General features: G+C 42.0%; 1 protein-coding gene and 1 long non-coding RNA gene across 3 annotated transcripts; both read left to right on the forward strand.

The window, feature by feature from the left end:
• The first annotated feature begins 3,175 nt into the window (after positions 1-3,175).
• LOC5521891 lies at positions 3,176-22,390 on the forward strand. Of its 2 annotated transcripts, none has more exons than XM_032367272.2 (18): positions 3,176-3,292; positions 3,388-3,491; positions 5,411-5,598; positions 6,022-6,196; positions 7,162-7,312; positions 8,969-9,207; positions 9,740-10,081; positions 15,388-15,508; positions 15,882-15,929; positions 16,613-16,725; positions 16,915-16,975; positions 18,419-18,470; positions 18,672-18,730; positions 18,911-18,954; positions 19,906-19,981; positions 20,749-20,856; positions 21,321-21,457; positions 21,952-22,390. In XM_032367272.2, exons 2-18 carry the CDS (start codon positions 3,452-3,454, stop codon positions 22,155-22,157), a joined length of 2,160 nt encoding a protein of 719 aa, XP_032223163.1. In that variant the 5' UTR covers positions 3,176-3,292; positions 3,388-3,451; the 3' UTR covers positions 22,158-22,390. The 2 variants fall into 2 exon arrangements, with proteins under 2 accessions (XP_032223163.1, XP_032223164.1); XM_032367273.2 differs by having other exon boundaries at positions 18,914-18,954.
• LOC125573285 lies at positions 12,653-14,270 on the forward strand. The gene is made up of 2 exons (XR_007314050.1): positions 12,653-13,229; positions 13,428-14,270. It is a non-coding gene; the product is annotated as an uncharacterized LOC125573285 (long non-coding RNA).
• Positions 22,391-22,516: the final 126 nt, after the last annotated feature.

Raw genomic sequence — 22,516 nt, forward strand, 5'->3', positions numbered from 1 at the left:
CAATAATTTAAATTATGCAGTTAACAAACACAATTCCTGGTGTGGATATGGCTGTCAAAGTTGTCAAGAGTCTAATGGTAATTATTATGTCCCATCATAGAAGTTCCATTATGAATATCTTTTTTGTAATCAAAACAATACTCCCACAAGCTTTGCCCTTGTGCAGAAAATGTCATGGATGTAACAGCATTCCAAAGATTCAAAATAATATATTTAGACTGTTTAGATGCCATACTGAGATTTTTATGTATTGATTTAGTGGCGATTCTCTCCTTCATTGGATCGAATATTCAGAAAAATGTCTGGAAATTAAAATCCAAAAATATATCTCCTTTCATGCATTACATATTGGTGCACCCCACTTTACCATATAGTGGCCTTGTTGTTGATGGCCTACTCCCAAATGAATGCAATGAAGAAAAAACAGATTGAAAATGCTAACTTCTAATTTCAAACCAAACCCTTTCATTGATCTATGTTTGGGGTAGAGAGGAATCAAAGAATATCAATTGACTAAAAAATAATCGACGGGAGAGGAGATATAAAGTGAATTGACTCAACTTGAAAGGTTTGGTGAAAAAAATATAACAGTAATGAAAATAATTTGATTGAGCATTTCTTGACATTTCCCCTTTCCCATTATCTTAACCCTTTCACCACCACAGGCCTCTAAAGAGGCCATGTCTTTGCTATCCAAGCTATGTGAACAGAATTCTATTATTGAAAAAGAACAAGGTTGTTGCTAGTGTTATAAAGTTTGAGTATCTTGCCCTAAAAAACCATTCCCCTTAATAAAAGTTCCATTGATGTACATTTGTAAAGCTACATTCTGACAAGCTTTGTTCTTGCGAAGAACAATGGATGAAACAGGATTTCAAAGATGGAATATAGTGTCAGACACAATTTTAGATAAGATGCAATGCTGAAGATTTAATGTACCATTTTAAGTGGTGATTTTCCATCCCCATGGGAATTAATATCTACAAATATACATCCAGTAATGCATTATATTTTGGTGTTTTGAGAAACCCTGGATCTAACTATTCCAATGAAATAAATCTAAACATTTAAAATAAATGTAATGGGCAAGAGACTTGGAAAGAAAATCCTAAAAAGAAAATATAAGTGAAAGTAATAAATGAAAATTTATAATTTAAAAATCAAATCTGTTTATTAATTTATTTTTGGTGTAGAGGGGAAATAGCAAAGAGCATCAATTGCATAAAAATAGTCAACAGGGAGAAGAAAAAGGAAGAAATATGACTCTTCCTTAAATGTTTGAAAAGAAAATATAATAACAATAATGTGATAATTATATTCAGTACTTTTCTAAAATATCCCATTTCCCATTATCTTTAGGTTGACAGAAAACTGTTTTCTTTACAGATTTATTATTTAAAAAGCAAAAGTTTGTTTCTAGTTTTATATTATATAAGTATCTTGTTCTAAAAAAACCTATGAGTGTGTACTGCTGAATCACATAGTAATGAACTAGTCATTTGCGCCCCCTCCCTTATGGTTCCGCAGAAGTCAGGGGTTAATGTGGGGTTTTAGACCACTTTTTAACCAGAATATGTCAAGAGGGGTGGTGGTATTGACTGTTTTTGACTCTTAACTTGGAAACAGGCTTTTATTAAAGTTTAATCCCCCACCCTTCCCTGGGACCATGGGTGTGGGGGTATCAAATGACTAGTGAATAAGAACATCCTACTGTTCTCTTCAAGACATGATTTTTAATTCTCATGTCTTCCAGTTTTTAGCATTCATCTTGGCCTTCAGGTAGTTACTGGATCATAAAAGAGTGAAAACAATTATTTATTATTTCTTTCAAAACAATCTTTTTATCAAGCCATTTATAATCTAACTAATTTTTCACAACTATTTGAAAAAAAATAAACACATGAGATGCAAGATGCAGACAATAACAACAATACATATTGAAAATAGGGTGTTTTTTTTATCCTCGGTAAGCAAAATTTCTCTTGTAAGTTGAAAAAGCTGCTGTATCTTCTAAGGATATGTATCTTCTTAGGACTAAGAGCACAGGATATAAAGACAAAAACGGTCTTCTTTAGCAGTATTTGACAAATGCAACACGATATTGGTTAGCCTTTATGAAATATCTCAACACAATCAATCTGCCCTGAAGAAGTCTTATTAAAGACGAATTCCAGTTTTTGTTGTATTGTATTTTATTCAACACAATCAAGAATATAGATAAAACGAAGAATGTCAAAACAAAACCTGTTATGCTCAAATAATTTGATTACTAAGTTAAGTACTCGCATTCTCAAAGCATACAAAAAGGACAACAAAAAGCCTAATAACTGTCATATCCTCAATAGAAATGAAATACAAATCGTCGTCCGAAACTCACCTTGCATTGTTTTTTTTTTTTTTTTTTTTTTTTTTGGTCGCTTTCTTGTGGTTCTGTTCGCTTTTTAATGTGAACTGTTACTTGCTTAAATTTACTAGCTAAAACCAGATAAATCTTGGCGTGAATGAATGTTAGTAGATCTCCTCTAGTTGACTTTATCCTTAAATCACAAAATTTGAGGCAAAATAAATAATCATCGCATAACCGACAAGAACTTTTTCCCCTGGTCCGTGCTTGTATTTAGTCGCCATTTCAGGGCCGAGTGGGGCCTGGGAGTCGCGCGGCTGACTGGCTGGCTGGCTGGCTGGCGAGTGACACCACAGGGTACCCGCGCGGTGACCACAAAAACCAAGTCGCATACCTATACCATATTTCTATGCCTATGGGGCTACGCGCGCGGCCTGCGGCCGCGCTTGGCTCCGCTAAAATAAACAAAAATGCATCCCAAATTTGTGTTGAATATTGAACTATTTTCCAAGAAACTGAAAGGATGACAAAACATTTTTTGTAAGGTATTTTTTTTTTTTTTGGGGGGGGGGGGTTGTGATTTTTTCGCACGGTGTTATTTTTAGGGTATTTTTTCGGGGTCTCCGACGGTTACCCCTACCCCTTACCCCCCCTTCCCGGGACTTTACTTTTAGAGTGGTTTTCATTAACCCGTGAAATAAAGTGTGATTGGCAATGTTAAATAGTCAGGAAAACACAAAAGAGAACAATGGAACTAGATCACAATAAAGCGGCTGCGCGGGAGACTACCGTGCACAGTGCCGTGCAACAAAGCTCCTCGTTGCTGGCGTGACGTCACCGTTTGTGACCCCTGGTTGATCCTAGTTGATCTTCTTTACCAGTAAGCAGTGAGTCGCGGTTAGAGTCCTGACTTCGCTAGGTGAGACTACGTTTGTCTGCTCTTAACAGGTTGGTACAGAGTACTGTTACTATCATCCCCTATCTTTGAGAGCGTCTTCAAATGACTAACGTGAGTTCTAATACTTCTTTCCCTTTTATATTAGGCCTTGAAGAGCTCTGTTTGGCACATCTTCTTTCGACTTTATTTTCGCCTGCCACGACACAGGCATGCGGTGGATAACAATTCATTGTGTACTTATTTTCCAAGGTAAGATTCTCCTTATTTTCTGCTGCTAGGGTAGGTATAGCACCAGTGATTACGATAGTTTCGCCCCTTGTTATAAAACTATAATGTATACCCTAGAAATTAATCATTCATTTATTCATAAGAGTCCTCCGATGAAATGATCCATCACTATTCTTTATCGTTCGGTTTATTTGGTTAGGGACCGCATTTATGGGTAATTTCAGGGTCAAAATTAAAAAGGTTCTACCCTTACATTTTATGTTTTAAAAGTCAAACATCAACCTTAATCAACATCAAGCTTAACATATCTCACAAATGTCAAATTTTACGTTTCGTAATCATAAAACCGTTTTTTTTTTCTGTTTGCATAAAAAATGTTTAGCATTTTCACTACTGAAATCAATGTTAGGCTGGGCGCATTTTCTGTCCTATACTTCGAACTTAAATGCAGAATCTTTTCGCTAGAAAGTGGTTAAAGTTTGACATTTTTCATTCTCAAGAAACTTGAAACGTGTCTCGCTCATTTTACGTGTCAATGTTGCTTAAGCGCGTCCGGTGTTTGCTCTAATTTTGATCCGCATTTCCGGTTCGATATTTTCTGACAATTCTTTTGAAGTCGAAATTCGTCGCATTTTCTATTCTAACACTTCAACCAGGCGTTCCTGGGAGCACCCGTTCAGGAATCTGTACCGAGCGTCAAATCCAGTGTGTTCTTCCCATGTCGACCTGATAGGGATGCTCGTCGTATTTTTTAGGGGTCAAAATCGGGCCTCGGGTATTTTTAGGGGGTATCCGAGAAAAAAATAGGTTTTTCTCTTAGAATTGGTATTTTTCAGGGCCTCTTGGGTATTTTTAGGGTAGCAATTTTTGGTGTACAGGTATTTTTTAGGGGTATTTTTCGAATTTCCGGACGAGCATCCCTATCACTTTTAACCTGAAAAACTCCCCCGGGCGCGTGTCTCGGGTCTTAAGTGTAAGTACGAGTAAAAGCATTTTTTGAGGCATATTCCCGTAGTACCTTGATCGATCTTTCTCGGAGATTAATTCTGTTAGCGAGGATGTTGCAGACTTTTTTTTCCGCCTTCAACAAATTCAAAGGCATTTGGCGCGATTGGCACACCGAATAGATGTTCTATCCCTTTCTCGTGTTACCTAAATCACGCAACTACGCAACTGCACTATTGTACTTTCATGTATAACACTCATGCTTTTACTCACAATCCATTTACTTATTTATATAAAAACAAAACTTAAAATTATATGGTATCGAAATCTAGCGCTTCCCCTGTGTACCCCCTTTGATATAGCCGGGAACGGCCTCTCGTTCGCCCTTGCCTTCGATGCCTTCGATGCCTGGACTTAGTAGGTGGTCTGTACCCAAACAGCCTTGAGTGTTCTGCCGCTGGCGTAGGGGCGCTGTAAGGGACCTGACGACTAGGGCCAGGGGCCACAGGGGCAAGGATAGAGAAGGCGAAGAAGTGGATGCGGCTGGCAACGAAGTTGAAGAGGTAGAACTTGAGGTCGACGAAGGCGTGGCCACTCTCTCCGTTCCCGATGCCGCCCTTCCCAGCCTCTCGGCTGTTTACATTAGCCTGTCCACGGCTTCACGTAAAGAATTCTTGTATCTTCCAATGACTTTCGGAACTTTATAATTCGGCAATGCGTAAAAAGAACTGTAATAATTATATAAAACTCGAGGCGACCGTAGTTGGTTTCCCGTAGTTTAGCGAAGAATGTGCTATTGCCCGATCTTCAAAAGAGGCATGGTCCTCGCCTCGCCTCGATTTGACGCTCGGTCCAGATCCCTGAACGAGTGCTCGAGAAACGCCTGGTTGAAGTGTTAGGATTCAAGGAAAATTCTCCCCGTACAAAAGCAGACCGTTTCCAAACTCAAAAATAAGAACTTCTTCCTCCCTAGCCTCTCTAAACTTTTTTTCTAGTCTTTCTTTTCGCGGAGGGCATTTTCCAAGAGGAAGAGCTGCGCGCGTACCTCTCTCACTTCAATGCCACAAGAAACAACCACGTAGACCCAACAGCGAAGGCGGTGGCTCGGGACTACATCATCCAATTATTCGTTAAGCACGGACTGGACACGTGGACGGAACAGTTTCCTTCCAATCAGGAAAATGTGAGTACAATCGAGGCTTTCGTAAGCGACCATCTTTAGGAACTAAAAATTGTGGTCGTTAAAGGAGCTGTCTCTTATGAGAGCTTAAAATTAAAAGAAAAACTTTGTTGTTGGTTTGAAACTATGGTCGTTAAATGAGCTGTTCGCTTCTCGCTCAGAGCTTCGACTGTATAAGGAGGGTGGCAGAGCTGGTCTGATGACTTGGGAATTCCGAATAAGCTCTTCTACAGAGAAGCGTTCCTTTCCGTTTCGCTGGAAAACGCGGTCAACCAAAAAACAAAAGCAAATAAAAACAAAGACAAAAAAGAGTCAAATCTTATATTATCTATGACTACGCACCAGCACAACACCTTAGCACTCAAGCTTGAATATATGATTATTTAAATCTAGTACTCAGGGGTTAATGTGGTTGGTTAATTCTAGTACCCAGGCTTGAATGTGATTGGTCTCCTTCCTGGTCGATACTATGGCACAAGCCAAGACAAACTCGTCATCATCGCGTCTCATTACGACACGGTATCAACTACCAATGGCGTGGATGATAATGGCTCCGGTATGGCGGCCCTTCTACACGCTATCAAGAATTATACCACGACAGGTGAGCTAGCTAGAGAACTGATAGGGGTGGGGTGGGGTATAATGAGCCCGGGATGGCGGCCCTTCTACACGCTATTTAACAATAAGACCTCGAGGCCGATTTGACTAGAATCTAAAATACCAACTGGTCTATTCAAAATCATAGTCCAATAGGCCAAGAGGTCTTATTGTTTTGGAATTCACCAACTAGATGGCATGGTCGTAGCAGGGGGTCGGGCACTGGGGGCACGGGCCCCCTCAATATTTTCAAAAATTATGAGGAAAAGACCAGTAGGGGCGTGGCTGTGCTCCCCAAATATTTTTGATTGTTTCTGTATTGTTACTTACATCTCTGGGGGATTTCCCGCTGAAAAAACTTGAAAATGTTACATGAATTTATCGGCGTTTTCGGTTGTTTTCTTACCGTTAAAAATCCTCATTCCATATCTGGTTGCCTTTGTTTTATTTCTGGGATAGCATTATCAAAGTCCGTTAAAAAGTCGTCGCTAAATTTCGCTACTCACCCTCTATTACTAATAGACCATGAGTGGCTCAGCCAATCAGAATGAAGGATTTGTGATAGACCTCTAATTGATGAATTCAAATTAACAATTAGACTACGAGTTCAAGTTTTCTATGAGTCAATAGTAGCGCCGAGTTGACTATTTGACTCATAGCAAACGAGAACGAGTAGTTTAACTGTTTTTAATATATAAACACTCACGTACTACCTTCAAATAAAGGACCATTTTAATAATTCTCTGTAATAAATAACCGCTTTTGTCGCTGATCACTATTAATGGCTCAATAGATAGTGAATACGGGAGCCAATCAAATTGCCAGATTCGTGATAGTATGTGAGTAGATTTTATACTAACAAGAATTATACAACGACCGATGAGCTATAGAACAGATAGTCGTGGGGAGGGGCTATAATGACCCCGACCCCTTCATTTGATACTCTCCCCCTATTTGATTACCTCGCAGATGAAGACGTCAAGTGCACTCAAAACCACACGCTTCTGTTCGTTGCCTTTGACCTAGAGGAGGTACAGGACCGGGGCTCCTGTGGCAATTTTAGCTGTGGATGCGCCAGGGCACTCTGCGGCAGCGGTTACTTTGTCTCCAACTTAACCAGGTTTGTGTATGATACTGAAATATTCGCACCGGCCTAGACCTGAAAGCGCGGCGAACGATTCACAACCCCTTCGCCCCCGTCCCACTAGTGACCTTGTGCAATCCGACCTGGCGGGGATTTTTACCCTACCTGGCGGGAATTTTTACCCGATCTGGCGGGGATTTCTACCCTACCTGGCCTGGATTTTTACCCTACTTGGCGGGGATTTTTACTCTGCCTGGCGGGAATTGTTACCCTACCTGGCAGGGATTTTTACCCTACCTGGCGGGGGTTTTTACCCTACCTGGCAGGGATTTTTACCCTACCTGGCGGGGATTTTTACCCGATCTGGCGGGGATTTTTACCCGACCTGGCGGGGATTTTTACCCGATCTTGCGGGGATTTTTACCCGACCTGGCGGGGATTTTTACCCTACCTATTGTACCCTACCTAGCGGGGATTTCTACCCGATCTGGCGGGGATTTTTACCCTACCTGGCAGGGATTTTTACCCTATCTGGCGGGGATTTTTATCCGACCTGGCGGGGATTTTTACCTGATCTGGCGGGGATTACTACCCTTCCTGGCCCATTTTTTGGAGAGTTTTCAGACATTCCTGGCAAAGTGTACCTTTCTCTGGTACAATTTCACTCTGACCTGTTGTGGAATTTTCCCCGCACGAAAATAGACATATTGGGGGGAGGGGGGCAGTCATAGATATCATATGGAAAAAGCATAGTATTTTAAGATTCCCTAATAAGAAAAGACCCTATTTTGGCCGCAAAGGGGGGGGGGGGGGGGGGGGGCAGTGTGCACCCCCGTGTGTACGCACCTTGGTCGAGATGACAGTGCTGAATAACGTATGCGCATGCGCGTGCTCTGGCGAAACCAAACACAATTGTAGTGTTGAATCGTTCGAGTAAAGGTACGAAAGGCTGAATTCAGTCGTTGTTTTGACTAACTGTACAGCATTAAAACCAACTGTACAAAAGATGCCAGATTTGTGTGATAATAAAGGAGTCATAAAGAAAATTTTAACCTTAGGTTTGGTCTAGTTTTCTTAGCATTCGTCGAAATGTGACAGTTCGCCGGTAAAACGCCGCCATTTCAAAACAAAAAGGCTGGTTTAACCGCGTGGTACTAGAACTAGTCTTGCGTTTTTCAGCACTGTCGGTCGAGATAGGATTGCGTGTAATTGCCGCTCGGTCTGTTATTTGTAGCCTGGGGTCTATAAGTCTCTGGCACCCAGAGTATTACACCTTTGCATTTCAGTATCTATCCCTAATCCCACCTTCAAAAAATAACATTGTCTTGATTTTCATTTATCCTCCGATCTCATACCAAAACGATTTTAAACCCCCTTGTTCAAACCAAGTACCTCGTAAAGTTATATTTATTTCCATGTTTCTCTACAAGGATTTCTATCAGCTTGGCGATAGTCTAAGACCATCAAACCTCTTATGGTGTTTTAAAGCTGTCTCTCTCTAGGATGCAAGCGCATGCGCGCAACAAGTGAGAGTCGGTCAAACGCAAGCGTAAAAAAAAAAGTCGAGTTATATCTTGCGTTCGAATCAGAAAATGATGTGCGTTGCGCTTGTGTTTTAATGAGAACCAGCCTGAATTTTCCAAGTTCCCTGAAAATGAAAACTTCTTGGATTGCTGACTGCGTTTTTATCAGGTATTTGAACGAGACCGGGGGGAGCATCCAGGGTGCTTACGTGATGGACACTGTCATGAACTACAACTCGACGCCAAACTCTCAGGTGCTTCCAGCAGGGGCGGGGCATGTCATGCCACCGGAGCAGCTCAAGAGAATAAGCGATAACCTGCATCGTGGCAACTTCTTAGTGGCTATCGGGCGCAAGGTCCCGGATGCTAGCCTTCAGAAGGCGTTTTATGATAGCTACAAGAAAGATGGTGAGAAAAAGTTTTTACAAGCTTGCCTTAAAACCAAAAATAAGTTTTTGAAAACGCGAAAAATTATTGTTCTGGTTGCGAGTTTTATTTCACTACAACGCACAGTTCTAAGTACTGACTAAAGTTAGCTACATTGAATCCCTCGAATCTCCCCAAGTTCACCAGTGCCCCACCCTTTGCTACGGTCCTGTACCATGTAAAAGGCTACAAGGTTTTAGAATTCCTAAATTCCTCAGTTGATTAGCCTGACTCAAGTTAGCTACATTGAATCCCTCGAATCTCCCGCTAACTAAAACCAAAATGTTTCTTAAAAATCTGTATTTTACTAATGTTGCCAACCTTCTCCCAAAAAATGACAAGACCATGGAAATTTGTAATTATTTTGAACAAATGAGCCTCCAAAGTCTTCGAAAGCGACCGCATGTTGGAATCCATGCCTATCTTTCCTCTCTGCCCCTCCCCCCCCCCCCCCCCCCCATGTATCTCTGCGCTCCTAATCTCTGTTGCTACAGTTGTGTGCATCCCGTTATAGATGACTTCCGGATTGAAGATGTTCTACTTCCGTTCACCGGTCAGACATCCAAGCTACCATCCCTTCAACGATACGCCATGGAAGCATTCTTCCGCAGCGATCACAGACAATTCTGGGACTCTGAGCCATCCTGGCCAGCGGTGTTTCTTACGGATTCTGCTGACTATCGCGGCTTTATGACCGTCTGCTACCACGAGTTGTGTGACGACATAAGTCACGTGACTCCTGAGATGATCACGTCGCTTGGAAAAACCGCTGACGCGCTCGTGGGCGCTGCTACATTGTTGACTGAAAGAATGTGTGAAGCGAAGAAAGCTCCTAGCCCCAGTACCGGAACAAGAGGTAACATGACCTTACATAAACAGTGGAGGGTCAGGGGTGCACGGGAGAGTGTGTGTGTGTGTAGGGGGGGGTTTATAGGATGTAGGCAGGGGATTTAAAAATACAGTGTCTGATTTGAAGGACCGGACATTTAAAATCTAATGGGGGGGTACATTTTTTTCTTGCTCGATATTTCTCTCAATTTGGCAATTTGGCTTGATCAATTCTTCTTTGCTGCATCTTTTGGTCGGGTCGGTCCCAAAAAGGTTGGGGGGGGGGGGTGCTCATCTCGATTCTCCAATACTATTCTATTCCGTCTCGCAACTAACACGTTGTTTTGTTTTTTTTGCTATTAACAGCGAGCTCAACTCTGGTGATGACGTGCCTCAGTGTGTTAATCTGGTTTTTTGCGCATGCGTACTAGTACGTTCCTAGTGTTCTGAGATCTCTAGAGCGTTAAAGCTCAATTTTTGACAACTTGTAATAAATCTGTTTTTTAATCAGTTCCTTTCATTTGTTACACGACTTGTGGGGGGTGTGTTGGGTATATCGTATAAAACAGGGCTAGGAACCTGGTTATTGCGCCCCTCCAGGGGCTCATAAGTAGGGGCAATCATCTGTATTATATAAATGTCACAGCGTTTCCTAGGATCAGGCTATTTTTAGACGTGCGCGCACGAACGGGCCAATCAGCTACTTTGACGTTGGTCGCGCGCGCGAGTGACGTGAGGCTGCACGCGCAAATTGCAGTTAGGAAGAATACATTTTTATCTATCATCTGTCGGTTTTGTTTGTTTACCAAAAAAATTGCAAGCTAGAATTCAAAGTCATAGGTAGGGCTGGATTCATATTAAAGAAAAGAGCAACAAAAAGTCAAAGAACCGAAGAGAGGCCATAGCTTTTTATCTGAGACTGCGCGTGCAGTTGAGCTCAGCCAAAACGTCAACACAAAGGTTGAATCTGATTGGCTCATCCGCGCGTCTAAAAATAGCCTGATCATAGGAAACGCCGTGACACCTATATAGTACCAGAACATGGGGAAGTTGATTGCTCCTACTTATGAGCACTTGCTCCCTCTTAATGTGCGGGTGGCTCCTTGCATTATACAGTTCGCAAGGTTGCGGTGTTGGGGCCAAAATCTCCAGCCTAGCCGTATAGCTTTAGCCGCCATACGGTGTTTCAGCGCATGACTGGGAGTATCCTATATTTTTGGCTTCTCCATATCTGACCAAGTTCGATCCTTGCCGGCCTCTATTTTTTCTTTTCTATTTTTTTCTTTTTTTTTCCTCATTTTATAACATGTATCTTTTCCATTTATCATATGAAGAAAACGCTGTCGTTTTGGGGGTCTGGTACCAAGGAAACTTAGTTTCTTTTCAGGGACCTTCTCAACTAACTAAAGATGGTCACAGTAACGTTTTTGCTCTTCTGGTTACAAGTCATAAAGTTTACGAAGCCCCTGGGGTACGCTCACCTCATTGAAGTGAACGCGTTCGGCAAAAACGGCAATTTTTGGCTCAATTATCTTGGTATGTATTGTAAATTGTAGTGGACTGTTGATGTGTTTGATTTTAAATAGAGGAGGGAGTGTTGGTGCTTGGTGGCTGGAAGTGGGGGAAATAGTTCAATATATGCAAAGTGTGCCCAAGTGCTTTTCTCTAGTTCTGGGAGCCAGTTCCAAAATATAAAAATTATATTTCTTTATAAACAAAATCCCAATGAACTCTCGACAACTCCAGCTGTTATTTTCTCCTTAAACGCTGCTTCCTATACCTTCCTACCCTACACATCCCTTTAACCCGCAGAGCAGAAAGATTGTCCTATCCGGGTTTCTATCTGCTTTCTATTCCTTCCTTCCCTACACATCTCTTCAACCCGCAGAGCAGAAAGATTGACCTATCCGGGTTTCTATCTGCTTCCTATTCCTGCCTTCCCTACACATCCCTTTAACCCACAGAGCAGAAAGATTGACCTATCCGGGTTTCTATCTGCTTTCTATTCCTTCCTACCCTACACATCCCTTTAACCCGCAGAGCAGAAAGATTGATCTATCCGGGTTTCTATCTGCTTTCTATTCCTTCCTTCCCTACACATCCCTTTAACCCGCAGAGCAGAAAGATTGATCTATCCGGCTTTCATCGTATTTATTGTATTAAACAATAAGTCAAACACGAACTCCTCTCCTCAGTCATAGTCACGGACCTGATGTCGAAACCCTTCCGCTTTCTGTCTGCTTGATGAAAAAAAAAAACAAAGTATAACAACCTAGCCCTATCATATCATTCGTATTCGCATTCGCCTCGGGTTCCCTGTGATCCGTGATGAGCCTGGTGATAAGTCACGCACAGGAATCCACGAGATCCATGACGTCACACATGCCTGAGAAACTGACAAAAGGTATTCTTACTGTTACAGAGGTCACGCGTGGCGTTTGTTTCTCGAGTAACATTTCAGACATGGCGGTGATTGTTCTGAGATCTGTACTGTTTCTGGCTGTCCTAAATATCTATTTGCATCAGAGTCTTGGGGCGTCCAAACTTCCAGTAGTGTTGAATACATGGAGCTTCACGCTCGCCTCAGATACAGGTAACATGCGACTCGTGACAAGGACTCGGTATCACGGGACAGATAACTTTCTATCGAGATTGGCTATTGAAAGCCGGTAGTAGTTCAACAAGTTTCTTAATGACCTGTGAATGACTGTACATAATGATATTGCTAAATGTCGAACTCTGTACCAATCTAGGCATTTTTTTTGCAATTTTTGGCAATTTACTTTCATAAACACAAAGAGGAAAGTCTTCTTATATAGCTTGCATGTGATAACATTAATTAATCCCCCCATATCATAATAAATAAAGGCATTAACATTCATACCATCCCATCTACCTATCAACATAGCAGATGGAACATGGAGGGGGTGGGGTTCTCGATGCAGCAATACTGTCCAATACTGTCATTAACAGAGGGTAGAAAGAAAAGTTTAAATCACACAATATGTTTTATTGGCAATCCTCATCCGCTCGTTAAATGGGGTAAAAGCAATGGGGGAGAAACAGTAGAACGGGAATACAATAGACAATGAGAAGCACGAGCTTTACAAACAGTTATAAACTGTTATCACGTACACTCTACACTTTTTCAAAAAGTAAACCACGCTTACAACAAGGTAAGAAATAATGTTTTCCAAATAATTTCATCCTTGTTTAACTTCGATTTCATTAGCGCCCGAATACATTTGTACTTTACAACATAACAAGTACTTACAATTCTTAAGTGCCATTCAATAATTTCACCGATTTATTTGCGCGTTTGTCAGCCATGCTCACTACAGACTTATCTCACATATATTTTTGGCTTCCAATAGCACCATCCAGCTATAAGAAATCCTACCAGGCTCAAGATAGCTTAAAGGTGTTAGAAGTCAAGACCAAGAAATTAAATTTAGTATACAGCTAGCAAGGTCGCATCCACTTCCCTAAAGCAACCTCACGTTGACGTGTAGGGGTAAGGTGAATTGGCTAGCAACTCATTTACTTTGACACACGTCTCAAATGCGAACTTTTTCCTTACCAGGTATCTCCATATTTTCTCCTCCCCCTAGCATCCCTCGGCTCCCAGTTTCCATTCTCCCCTTCGCATTTTACTAGTACTTGTTCTTACCTCCTGATGATAAACCCTGTACTAGAACACACGTGAGGCTGCTTAACTTTTCAAAGAGCTCTATGAAATATTCTATTCCTTATTTACCGTCATTTATTATACATTTACGTGCATGTTTTTGAACTTTTGTTGTTTTCATTATATTTGAACTCACTTCTTTTTCCACCAGCATGTACACCTTACCCCTTATCAGCCTTTTTGTTTTCCGGTCTATACCTCCCCTACCCACTACCTCCTTCTTAATCTTCCCATTCACCCTATACTCCATGGTAAGAACAACCGCGTCACTATCCTGGACACTCCTTATAGTCTAACTCCACTCACCGTAGCATTATCCCCACAATGACCCACCCGCCCTCACCCCTGCCACCAATCTCTACCCGTATCACAACCATTATCCCCTTTTATGTCCCACTTCTCCCCAGGTGCCATGGTACGAATACCCGCTTTTAACAAAAAAAAGCTACATTTCTGGTTAAATAAGTCTCATCACAGCTGTCTAATAACGCAAAGAACGATGCAAGAGTCGCCAGTATTATACTCAATATAAAAAACAAAGAAGACGTGGGAAAGTCATATCTTTTCTCATCCCTTCCTCGTCCTCATAAGTTCCCTATATCCTCCCTTATTTCTTCTCCCGTCTTTCACGCATTGATAATTCTTATCATTTAGGCTTTGAATGAGGTTTCTGCCGTCTTTTGCCTTCTTCCCGTTTCCTGCCAACTATTTTCTGTCCGTGTTATTTAAATTACTTTTTATCCTTTATGGTATCTTTTCTGCGATTCTGGTAAATGGCGGTTTTGCCGTCTTTTCCTTCTAGTCCGCTGTCTTAAAAAATAGTTCTACTATCCAGAATTTTTTAAAACTTGGCATAAACAATATTGAAGTTAAGTGCATTAAAAAATGTAATTAAAAAAATGGGGGGGACCGAGCTCGTTTTCACAACAGAGGGGCGCAGAGTTGACGCGTTTTTACTGATCGCGCGAGGAAAAATCCCTCACAAGGACGCAAGCGTAAGTGCAAACGAAAGCGCAACACAAGTGAGAATCGGTCAAACACAAGCGCAACACAAGTGAGAATCGGTCAAACACAAGCGCAACACAAGTGAGAATCGGTCAAACACAAGCGCAAGCGGAAGCGTTCTGTTGTGCTGCCGTTTAAGCACAAGTGAAAACCAAACCTTTAGTTTTCAAAAAGAGTGCCTATAGTCTTTAGAAAATTAAGTTCTGTTTGACGAGCTGCCAAAATCCGATCTCCTAAACAATAACCCGTTGTAGCTAACGTTCAAGACAAATCACATTTTAGAAGATCGCACTAAAAGACACTGTTTTCCCCATTATTTATACGGTGAAATCGCAATTTTAAAGTATTTTTAAGGCTTTTAAGAGAGAATAAACAAACTTCTACTATCAAACTACCATTCCAACTACTATTTTTCCTTCTTTCAGTACATCATTTTTTCGTATATATTTAACTATTCGAGTAAATAAAGAATGGGGGTAACCGACTTCGTTTTTCTGTAAAATTGATTTTATAGTAAAAAAAAAAAAAAAAAAAAAAAAAAAAAAACGCGCTCCACTATGCGCAGAAGGGGTGCTCATTGCAATTCAAGAGAATTACCTTAATTAAGTATTTCCTCTTTTGTCATTATTTCTTCTCCATAGGCTTTGAGACGCTGATGAAAGGCGGCTCTGCTGTGGATGGTATCGTGAGTGGTATCACAGCATGTGAACTGAAGCCGTGTGCGAACAACCCCTTGAACCCAAACGTAGGCTTTGGAGGGAAGTGAGTAAAGCGAACTTAACTGATTATACCTGTGGAGATCCAGGACGGCTTGGCACGAGTGCTGAAAATAATCTAGGAGAAAAACTAACTAAAGACTGCGACCGTGTAAACGATTAATTTATTTATCCAATTTCAGTTTTTTTCTTCCCTTACCGCCCATGATCGTAGCTAGAAAGTTTTGCCATATATGAGTGAGGGAAGGAGGCTACGTTATTCCTTGTATATGCTAGAAGAAAAGGGGAGGGGGGGAGGTAGCAGGATATCATGTACTTTCAAATGTTTGGGGTAGTTCTTCTACGGGCTTAATAAAGTTGCCTGTATTTATAACCAAAAGACGAGAACATATTCAGATATTTCTTTTGTTGATTCACAGGCCCAACGAGGTGGGCGAGACCACGCTTGACGCCCTTATTATGAATGGGTGAGTCACAAAAATACATGCCTTGGCCTTTTTCTTCATTCACAAGCGACTCACATCATCCCGATAGCTCGAGTCATATACTCGTTTGCCCTTGAAGGGACGAGGACTCTACCAACTACTTATATCATTACGCTAGGTTGATCTATCAGTATACAGATATAAAGCACGTACCTAGGTCGCAGCTTGCGCGCAATCATTCCTACAGAAATGAATTCTATTAGGACGCCTTTTGTAATATCAGGCGCGTACCTAGGGGCTGCGCAGAATTTGCGCACCCTTTGGTCGCCAAAAGGTGGGTCATTTATTATCGAAGAATAGTCAATGTCTATCCTTTTATCATCGATGCCCGGATTGTCAGATGATATATTTTTTATTGGAACTTTGTAAATGTTTTGGTTTTACACTTGCTGCGCTGCGCTGCTCGGGTTAAAATTATTCTAAGTCGGCTTCGCGTCTACACGACAAGCCCGCATGTAGGCATGTGTAAAAACCACTGAAGCTCCTAGCTGCATATATTAGCCACCGCATAACTTTTGCCATAGACGCGGTGTATAATATATACAGCGTTTTGCCAATCTACTGTATTCATGCCGGCGAACCTCAACACTATATTGTTATATTAGAGCTGGATTACACCTTTCCAAACATACGCATTACTCATTTCAGCTAATTTTCTCTCTCAGAGTCGGCCATCAAAGTGGTGCTGTTGGTTGCCTTAGACGCGTCAAAAACGCTATAGGGGTAGCCCGTGCGGTCATGAACTACACGAAGCACTCTTTACTTATTGGAGATGATGGTACAGCAAAAAACTGATGAGAATGTGCATAGTATAGTATAAAATGATAAGATTTAGGAGGGCTTGGCGGATATAAGAGGGTGGAGGGGGGAGGGGCAAAATATTATTCTCGCACTTTCGATGATTGAACAAGTTAACAACGTGTAAGCCATCTTTTCTCTTCTATTTGCTTTGTAACTTCTCTTTCAGCAACAAATTTTGCCAAAGAGTTTGGTTTTCCCGAAGAGAGCCTAACCACTAACAACTCCAGGTAAGTTGTACTTGTCGGTCTGCATGTGGGTCTGGGTCTGCATGTCAGTCTGGGTCTGCATGTCGGTCTGGGTCTGCATGTCGGTCTGCATGTCGGTCTGGGTCTGCATGTCGGTCTGGGTCTGCATGTCGGTCTGGGTCTGCATGTCGGTCTGGGTCTGCATGTCGGTCTGGGTCTGCATGTCGGTCTGGGTCTGCATGTCGGTCTCGGTCTGCATGTCGGTCTGGGTCTGCATGTCGGTCTGGGTCTGCATGTCGGTCTGGGTCTGCATGTCGGTCTGGGTCTGCATGTCGGTCTGGGTCTGCATGTCGGTCTGGGTCTGCATGTCGGTCTGCATGTCGGTCTGCATGTCGGTCTGAATGTCGGTCTGGGTCTGCATGTCGGTCTGCATGTCGGTCTGCATGTCGGTCTGGGTCTGCATGTCGGTTTCGGTCTGCATGTCGGTCTGCATGTCGGTCTGGGTCTGCATGTCGGTCTCGGTCTGCATGTCGGTCTGGGTCTGCATGTCGGTCTGCATGTCGGTCTCGGTCTGCATGTCGGTCTGGGTCTGCATGTCGGTCTGAATGTCGGTCTGGGTCTGCATGTCGGTAGTCAGTTAAAATTTCCAAAATTTGTCGGTGGTCGGTAAGAATTATCGGTCTTTGTCGGTAGTCGGTAAATCTATGGTAGTACGTCGCTTTTGTACTAGATTTCATGTATAAACAAGATTAAACATTATTTAGGATTGACAAGTAATAAATAACTTATTGATAATAAATTAATTATGTATTAATAATTGACTGAAAAGTTGATGCAACAGAAAATGCATAGTGCAGATTCGGAAATGGCCGAATTAAAGTAGATTGACAATTTTAGTAAATAGTAAAAATACCGGAAATAATAAAATGTCGGTAGTCGGCAAATATTTTTTTGTCGCTAGTCACTAGTTTTTTTTCATGTTTTATCGGTAGTCAGTTACTTTTTAAGCCGTTTGTCGCTAGTCGGTTAACCCCATCCAGACTCTGCTTTAGGCTTGAACAGCTACACTAGGAATGGAGTGACATTCACGTTTTCTTTGATCTATTGATCATTCTAGATACGCGTATCCAGGGAAACCCTGAATGTTTACCTTAATCCATTAGCCCGCGCATGGTTTCTAGCCAGATACCAAGCGACTCGGTCTCTCCGTATAAAAAAACAAATAATCAGCCTGCCGTTGCCTAGGTCCCGGCCTGGGAAAGGTACAAAGGAAACACAGTAAAATAGAGTAGAGGTGTATTTCGTCATGATTTCTTTGATTGCGCAGTGCCGTAGCAGGCTTCGACATACGTAATAGGGTTGGTGGGCTTGTAATGGCCCTGAGTGGGAAGAGAAAGCTCCCTTGGGGGTTTTCTACTAGATAAGAGGGTCGATAAGAGGTGACAATAAAGGGGTCAAAGTCTTAAAAAATATTTATTTTTTTAGAAAGGTCTGGGAGGACTGGAAGTCAAACAAATGCCAACCAAACTTCTGGAAGGTTTGTGTACTAACACCATTGATCATTGCATAACGAAATTAGCATCGCTAGCCGACGAGCTCAGAGACAGAAAAAAACATTGGGTTTAAACGTCTGGTTTGAGTTTTGTGCATCAGACAAATGATGTTTTTACTTTTCACTGATTCTTTTCCCCGCCCTCGTAGTATGATTCCGCTGATTCAGTTGTTTGTTCTGTTAAAGAATCTTCCAGGGGACCCGCAGTCAGGCTGCCGTCCTTACTCCTTCCCAGATACACAAAGGTAAATCAAACTTCGATCGTGGCTTGATGTAGACAGGCCAGAAGATCTGAAGATGAAGCCCTTTCTGGGGTCGAGACCTTTACCCACCGCCTCCCCCCTCCCCTCCCTCCCCTTAAGCCCGCTTGGGTTTCAGAGCATGGAAAAAACAAGCTGACACTGAATTGTTCTCACTCTCCTTAGTAGAAAGAGAAGAGAGGTCGCCGAGGACAATCACGATACAATAGGTATTTGACTTTTTTCTGACATTATGGAATAGCCTAGTTGAAGGCGTTCTGATCGGGTTCCGTGTGGTTGGTGGGAGATGTGATATCATGGTAAACATGGCTTTCCCTAACAAACCCAAGGGACAAGAGTGGTAAATGTATCCTTATCACAGGCCCGTAGCCAGCATTTTGAGCGGGGGAGAGGGTTCTTTTACCTATTAGGCGGACTATTTTTTTTTTAAGTAGCTCGTCCTACTTCGTAGTGGTAGTTAATTTTCCTTCGTTAGAGCGGACCTTCCAGTCGAGTGGGGGTGTTCCTCCGAGCCCTAAACCCCCCTGGCTACGGGCCTTCATCACGAGATTTCGCATGAGAGTAATATGTAAAGTAATATACAATGCTTACAAATGTTGTCGGGTGGGTCCATGGACTACGCGGCAAGCCGCTGGCACAAAGATGCGTGGGCTCTGGGAACGACATGACGGAAAATCATGACCTGAAGTTTCCAATAAGCACATTTCACATCAAATAGGGCGGAAAATTCCCCTAAGTACTTAGGGAGTAATATCAAACAAAATATCAAATACGACTTTTTTTAAATTGGTGCGAATTTCAAGTGACATTGAAATTTGACCTTTTCGTCACTGAGCTCATACAAGCGCAAAGATGATCAAGGAAAAAATTATCTTAAAAGGCCAAAATCTGGGTATGTGCATTTCAGCCTCACGTTATTTGTGTTTTGAAAAGGGAAAATCAGTCCGGAATACCAGGAACTGACGGCCATTGTAAGAAATTGTATCTTCTTTCTCCATTTCTTCGCATGTTCAGGGTTTTTCCGTCATGTCGTACGCACCTGCAAATGACAAGAAACATATTAGTTACGCAGGAAAGATAACAACACCTACTGTGTGAAGCTATGTGAGATGCTAATTAGAGATATGAGAATTGCATCCTAAAAGAAGTCTTTTCCGTAGGAATGGTTGCTGTTGACGCCAATGGTAATGTAGCCGCGGGTTGCTCCACCAATGGACTCGGATTCAAGATACCCGGGTAAAGCCCGCACTTCTTTAAGCCTCTCTAAAACGGAACACTTTAAAGCCCTTGTCTTCCCCATCATAATAAGGACGTAAGGGTGGCCCGTGCTTATAAATTACTTACACTTATTTGATCAGTTCTCGTGTTTGTAACTCGCACTATACAAATAGTAAAAAAATTAATTTTTCCTACTAAGGCTGGTGGTTCTTGTAAATTCGCGGAACTACCCCGCGAACTACCCCGCGGAACTACCCCTGAGTCCGCGCTTTATGGAATAACTAGAAAGACTAAAAAAGACTTGTCGCGCTCTCCGACGAAGGGCTAGGGCTCGAAACGTCAGCGCAATAACTACTCTATAACTACTATTAATAACTACTCTATAACTACTATTAATAACTACTATATAACTACTATTAATTAATAACTACTCTATAACTACTATTAATAACTTCTCTATTACTACTATTAATAACTACTTTATAACTACTGTTAATAACTACTCTATAACTACTATTAATAACTACTCTATAAGTACTATTAATAACTACTCTATAAGTACTATTAATAACTACTCTATAACTACTATTAATAACTACTCTATAACTACTATTAATAACTACTCTATTTTACATAGGCGTACAACATAATTTTTCAACGTTGTGTTGATTTATAGCTTACCCCAGAATCCGCCCCTGATTTCCCTATCATTAAAGCTACGTACGTTTTCCAGCTCGGATGACGATTTCTTTTGTTGAATCCAAAATATATGTGCTTATTTTCAGACGTGTCGGTGATTCTCCCATCGCGGGCGCGGGAGCGTACGCTGACAATGACGTGGGCGCAGCCGCTGCCACGGGTAACGGTGACATCATGGCGAAATACTTGCCCACGTGAGAACCATGCCTTATTCGCGTAAACAAAATAAACCAAAAAGCTTTAATAATACCCCGTGGGAGAGGGGAGGGGGTACTTATTGAAGAGGGGGAGGGAGGGATTCTTATCTGTGTCGCAGAATATGAAATTTATCTTTTAATATTACCGTAAATGACCTAATAGACGCCCCCTATCTAAAGAATACCTCCTATCTAATGATCCTATCTAACACGCCTGTAAGCAAAATTTTCAAATTGTGGGGCACAAAATATTTTGCATGTAATAGCTCTTTTATCACTTTTACATAATACCAGCAAAGACCCACACACTGTCTCTGTTATCTACGCCCCTATGAATACAAACCTGTAGCTTAGCGGTGGAGGGTGAGCAGACATAGTAATTGTATCTATGTTATTTAAAATTGAATGGTCTATGCCCATCTCCAGCTATATGCCGGCAAACTAACTGCAAACGTTGGCAGGTACCAGACAGTAGAGTTCATGAGACAAGGATTCTCTCCCGAAAAAGCTGCCGAGATGGCACTGATGAGGATTCACAAAATCTACAAGGACGGATTTACTGGCTCTGTTATCGCCGTGAACAAAAAAGGAGAATACGGTATGAGAACTGGTTCCTCTAGGGGTAGGGGAGGGGAGGGAAGGGTTAGGCTAGCAGGTACTCCCCAGAGGGAGCTCGTGACCATAACGATGGTAGAGATGAGGTAGTGGAAGTGGCGATGGCGCTAAAAGGTTGTGTACTAGAGAAACACGCAACGCCCCTGTCTTATGTAAAAAACATCTAAAGCATGTGGCAATTGTCACTGTACAAATATTTCAAAATTCTACTGAGTACTCGTGGTTGAATACGCAGCAGGACCGTAGCAGGGGGTGGGGCACTGGGGGCAAGTGTCCCCCCTCCAATATCTTTAAAAATTAAAAGGAATTGACCAGAAGGGGCGTGGCCGTGCCCACAAATATTTTCTTAATGTTTTTGTATTGTCCCCCCCTCCCCCTAAATATTACGAGGCCTGCTACGGCACTGCGCAATCAAGGCAATCATGCCGAACTACACCTCTACTCTATCTCACTGTGTTTCCTTTGTCCCTTTCCCAGGTGCTGCTAGTTATAAATGGACAAGTTTCAAATACTCGGTTCGTAATCCCGCGCTGGGCAAGTCAGTAGTTGGGGACAAGGCTCCATTTGATCCTGCTAGAGCCGCACGGGAGCCCGCGTGTGGACCCACGAGCGGAGCAGTGTCAAGTACAGTCAAGATTTTTTGTGTCGGCTTGTTCTCGATAGTCGTCATGTCAGTGTTGTAAGAGGCGTTGCGTTGTTGAGTTTTGCGGCGCTTCACAAAAAAAGGAATGTAGCGCAAAAATGTCCACGTTCATAATACAGACTCGTAGTGCAGACTCCAAAAAAGAAATGACAAACTCATTAAAAGTGCCCACAATATTTTCGTCGTGTGGCTTGGCAAATTGAGGTTTTAGAATAGCCTATGCTTTTTTACTGTTGTATACCAAAAATTCAATAAACACGCTTATGACCGTAAGCTAAAAGAGTTAGACAATACATGAAATATTGCATCAACTGCATCCGATGGCTCTTTCTAAAAAAATAAAATACCTAGACGCCCATTTTAGCCCGGGGCGTTATCATTCAAGGACTGAACGCCATT

This window comes from Nematostella vectensis, chromosome 10, assembly GCF_932526225.1.
Source record: "Nematostella vectensis chromosome 10, jaNemVect1.1, whole genome shotgun sequence".
Lineage (NCBI taxonomy): Eukaryota > Metazoa > Cnidaria > Anthozoa > Actiniaria > Edwardsiidae > Nematostella > Nematostella vectensis.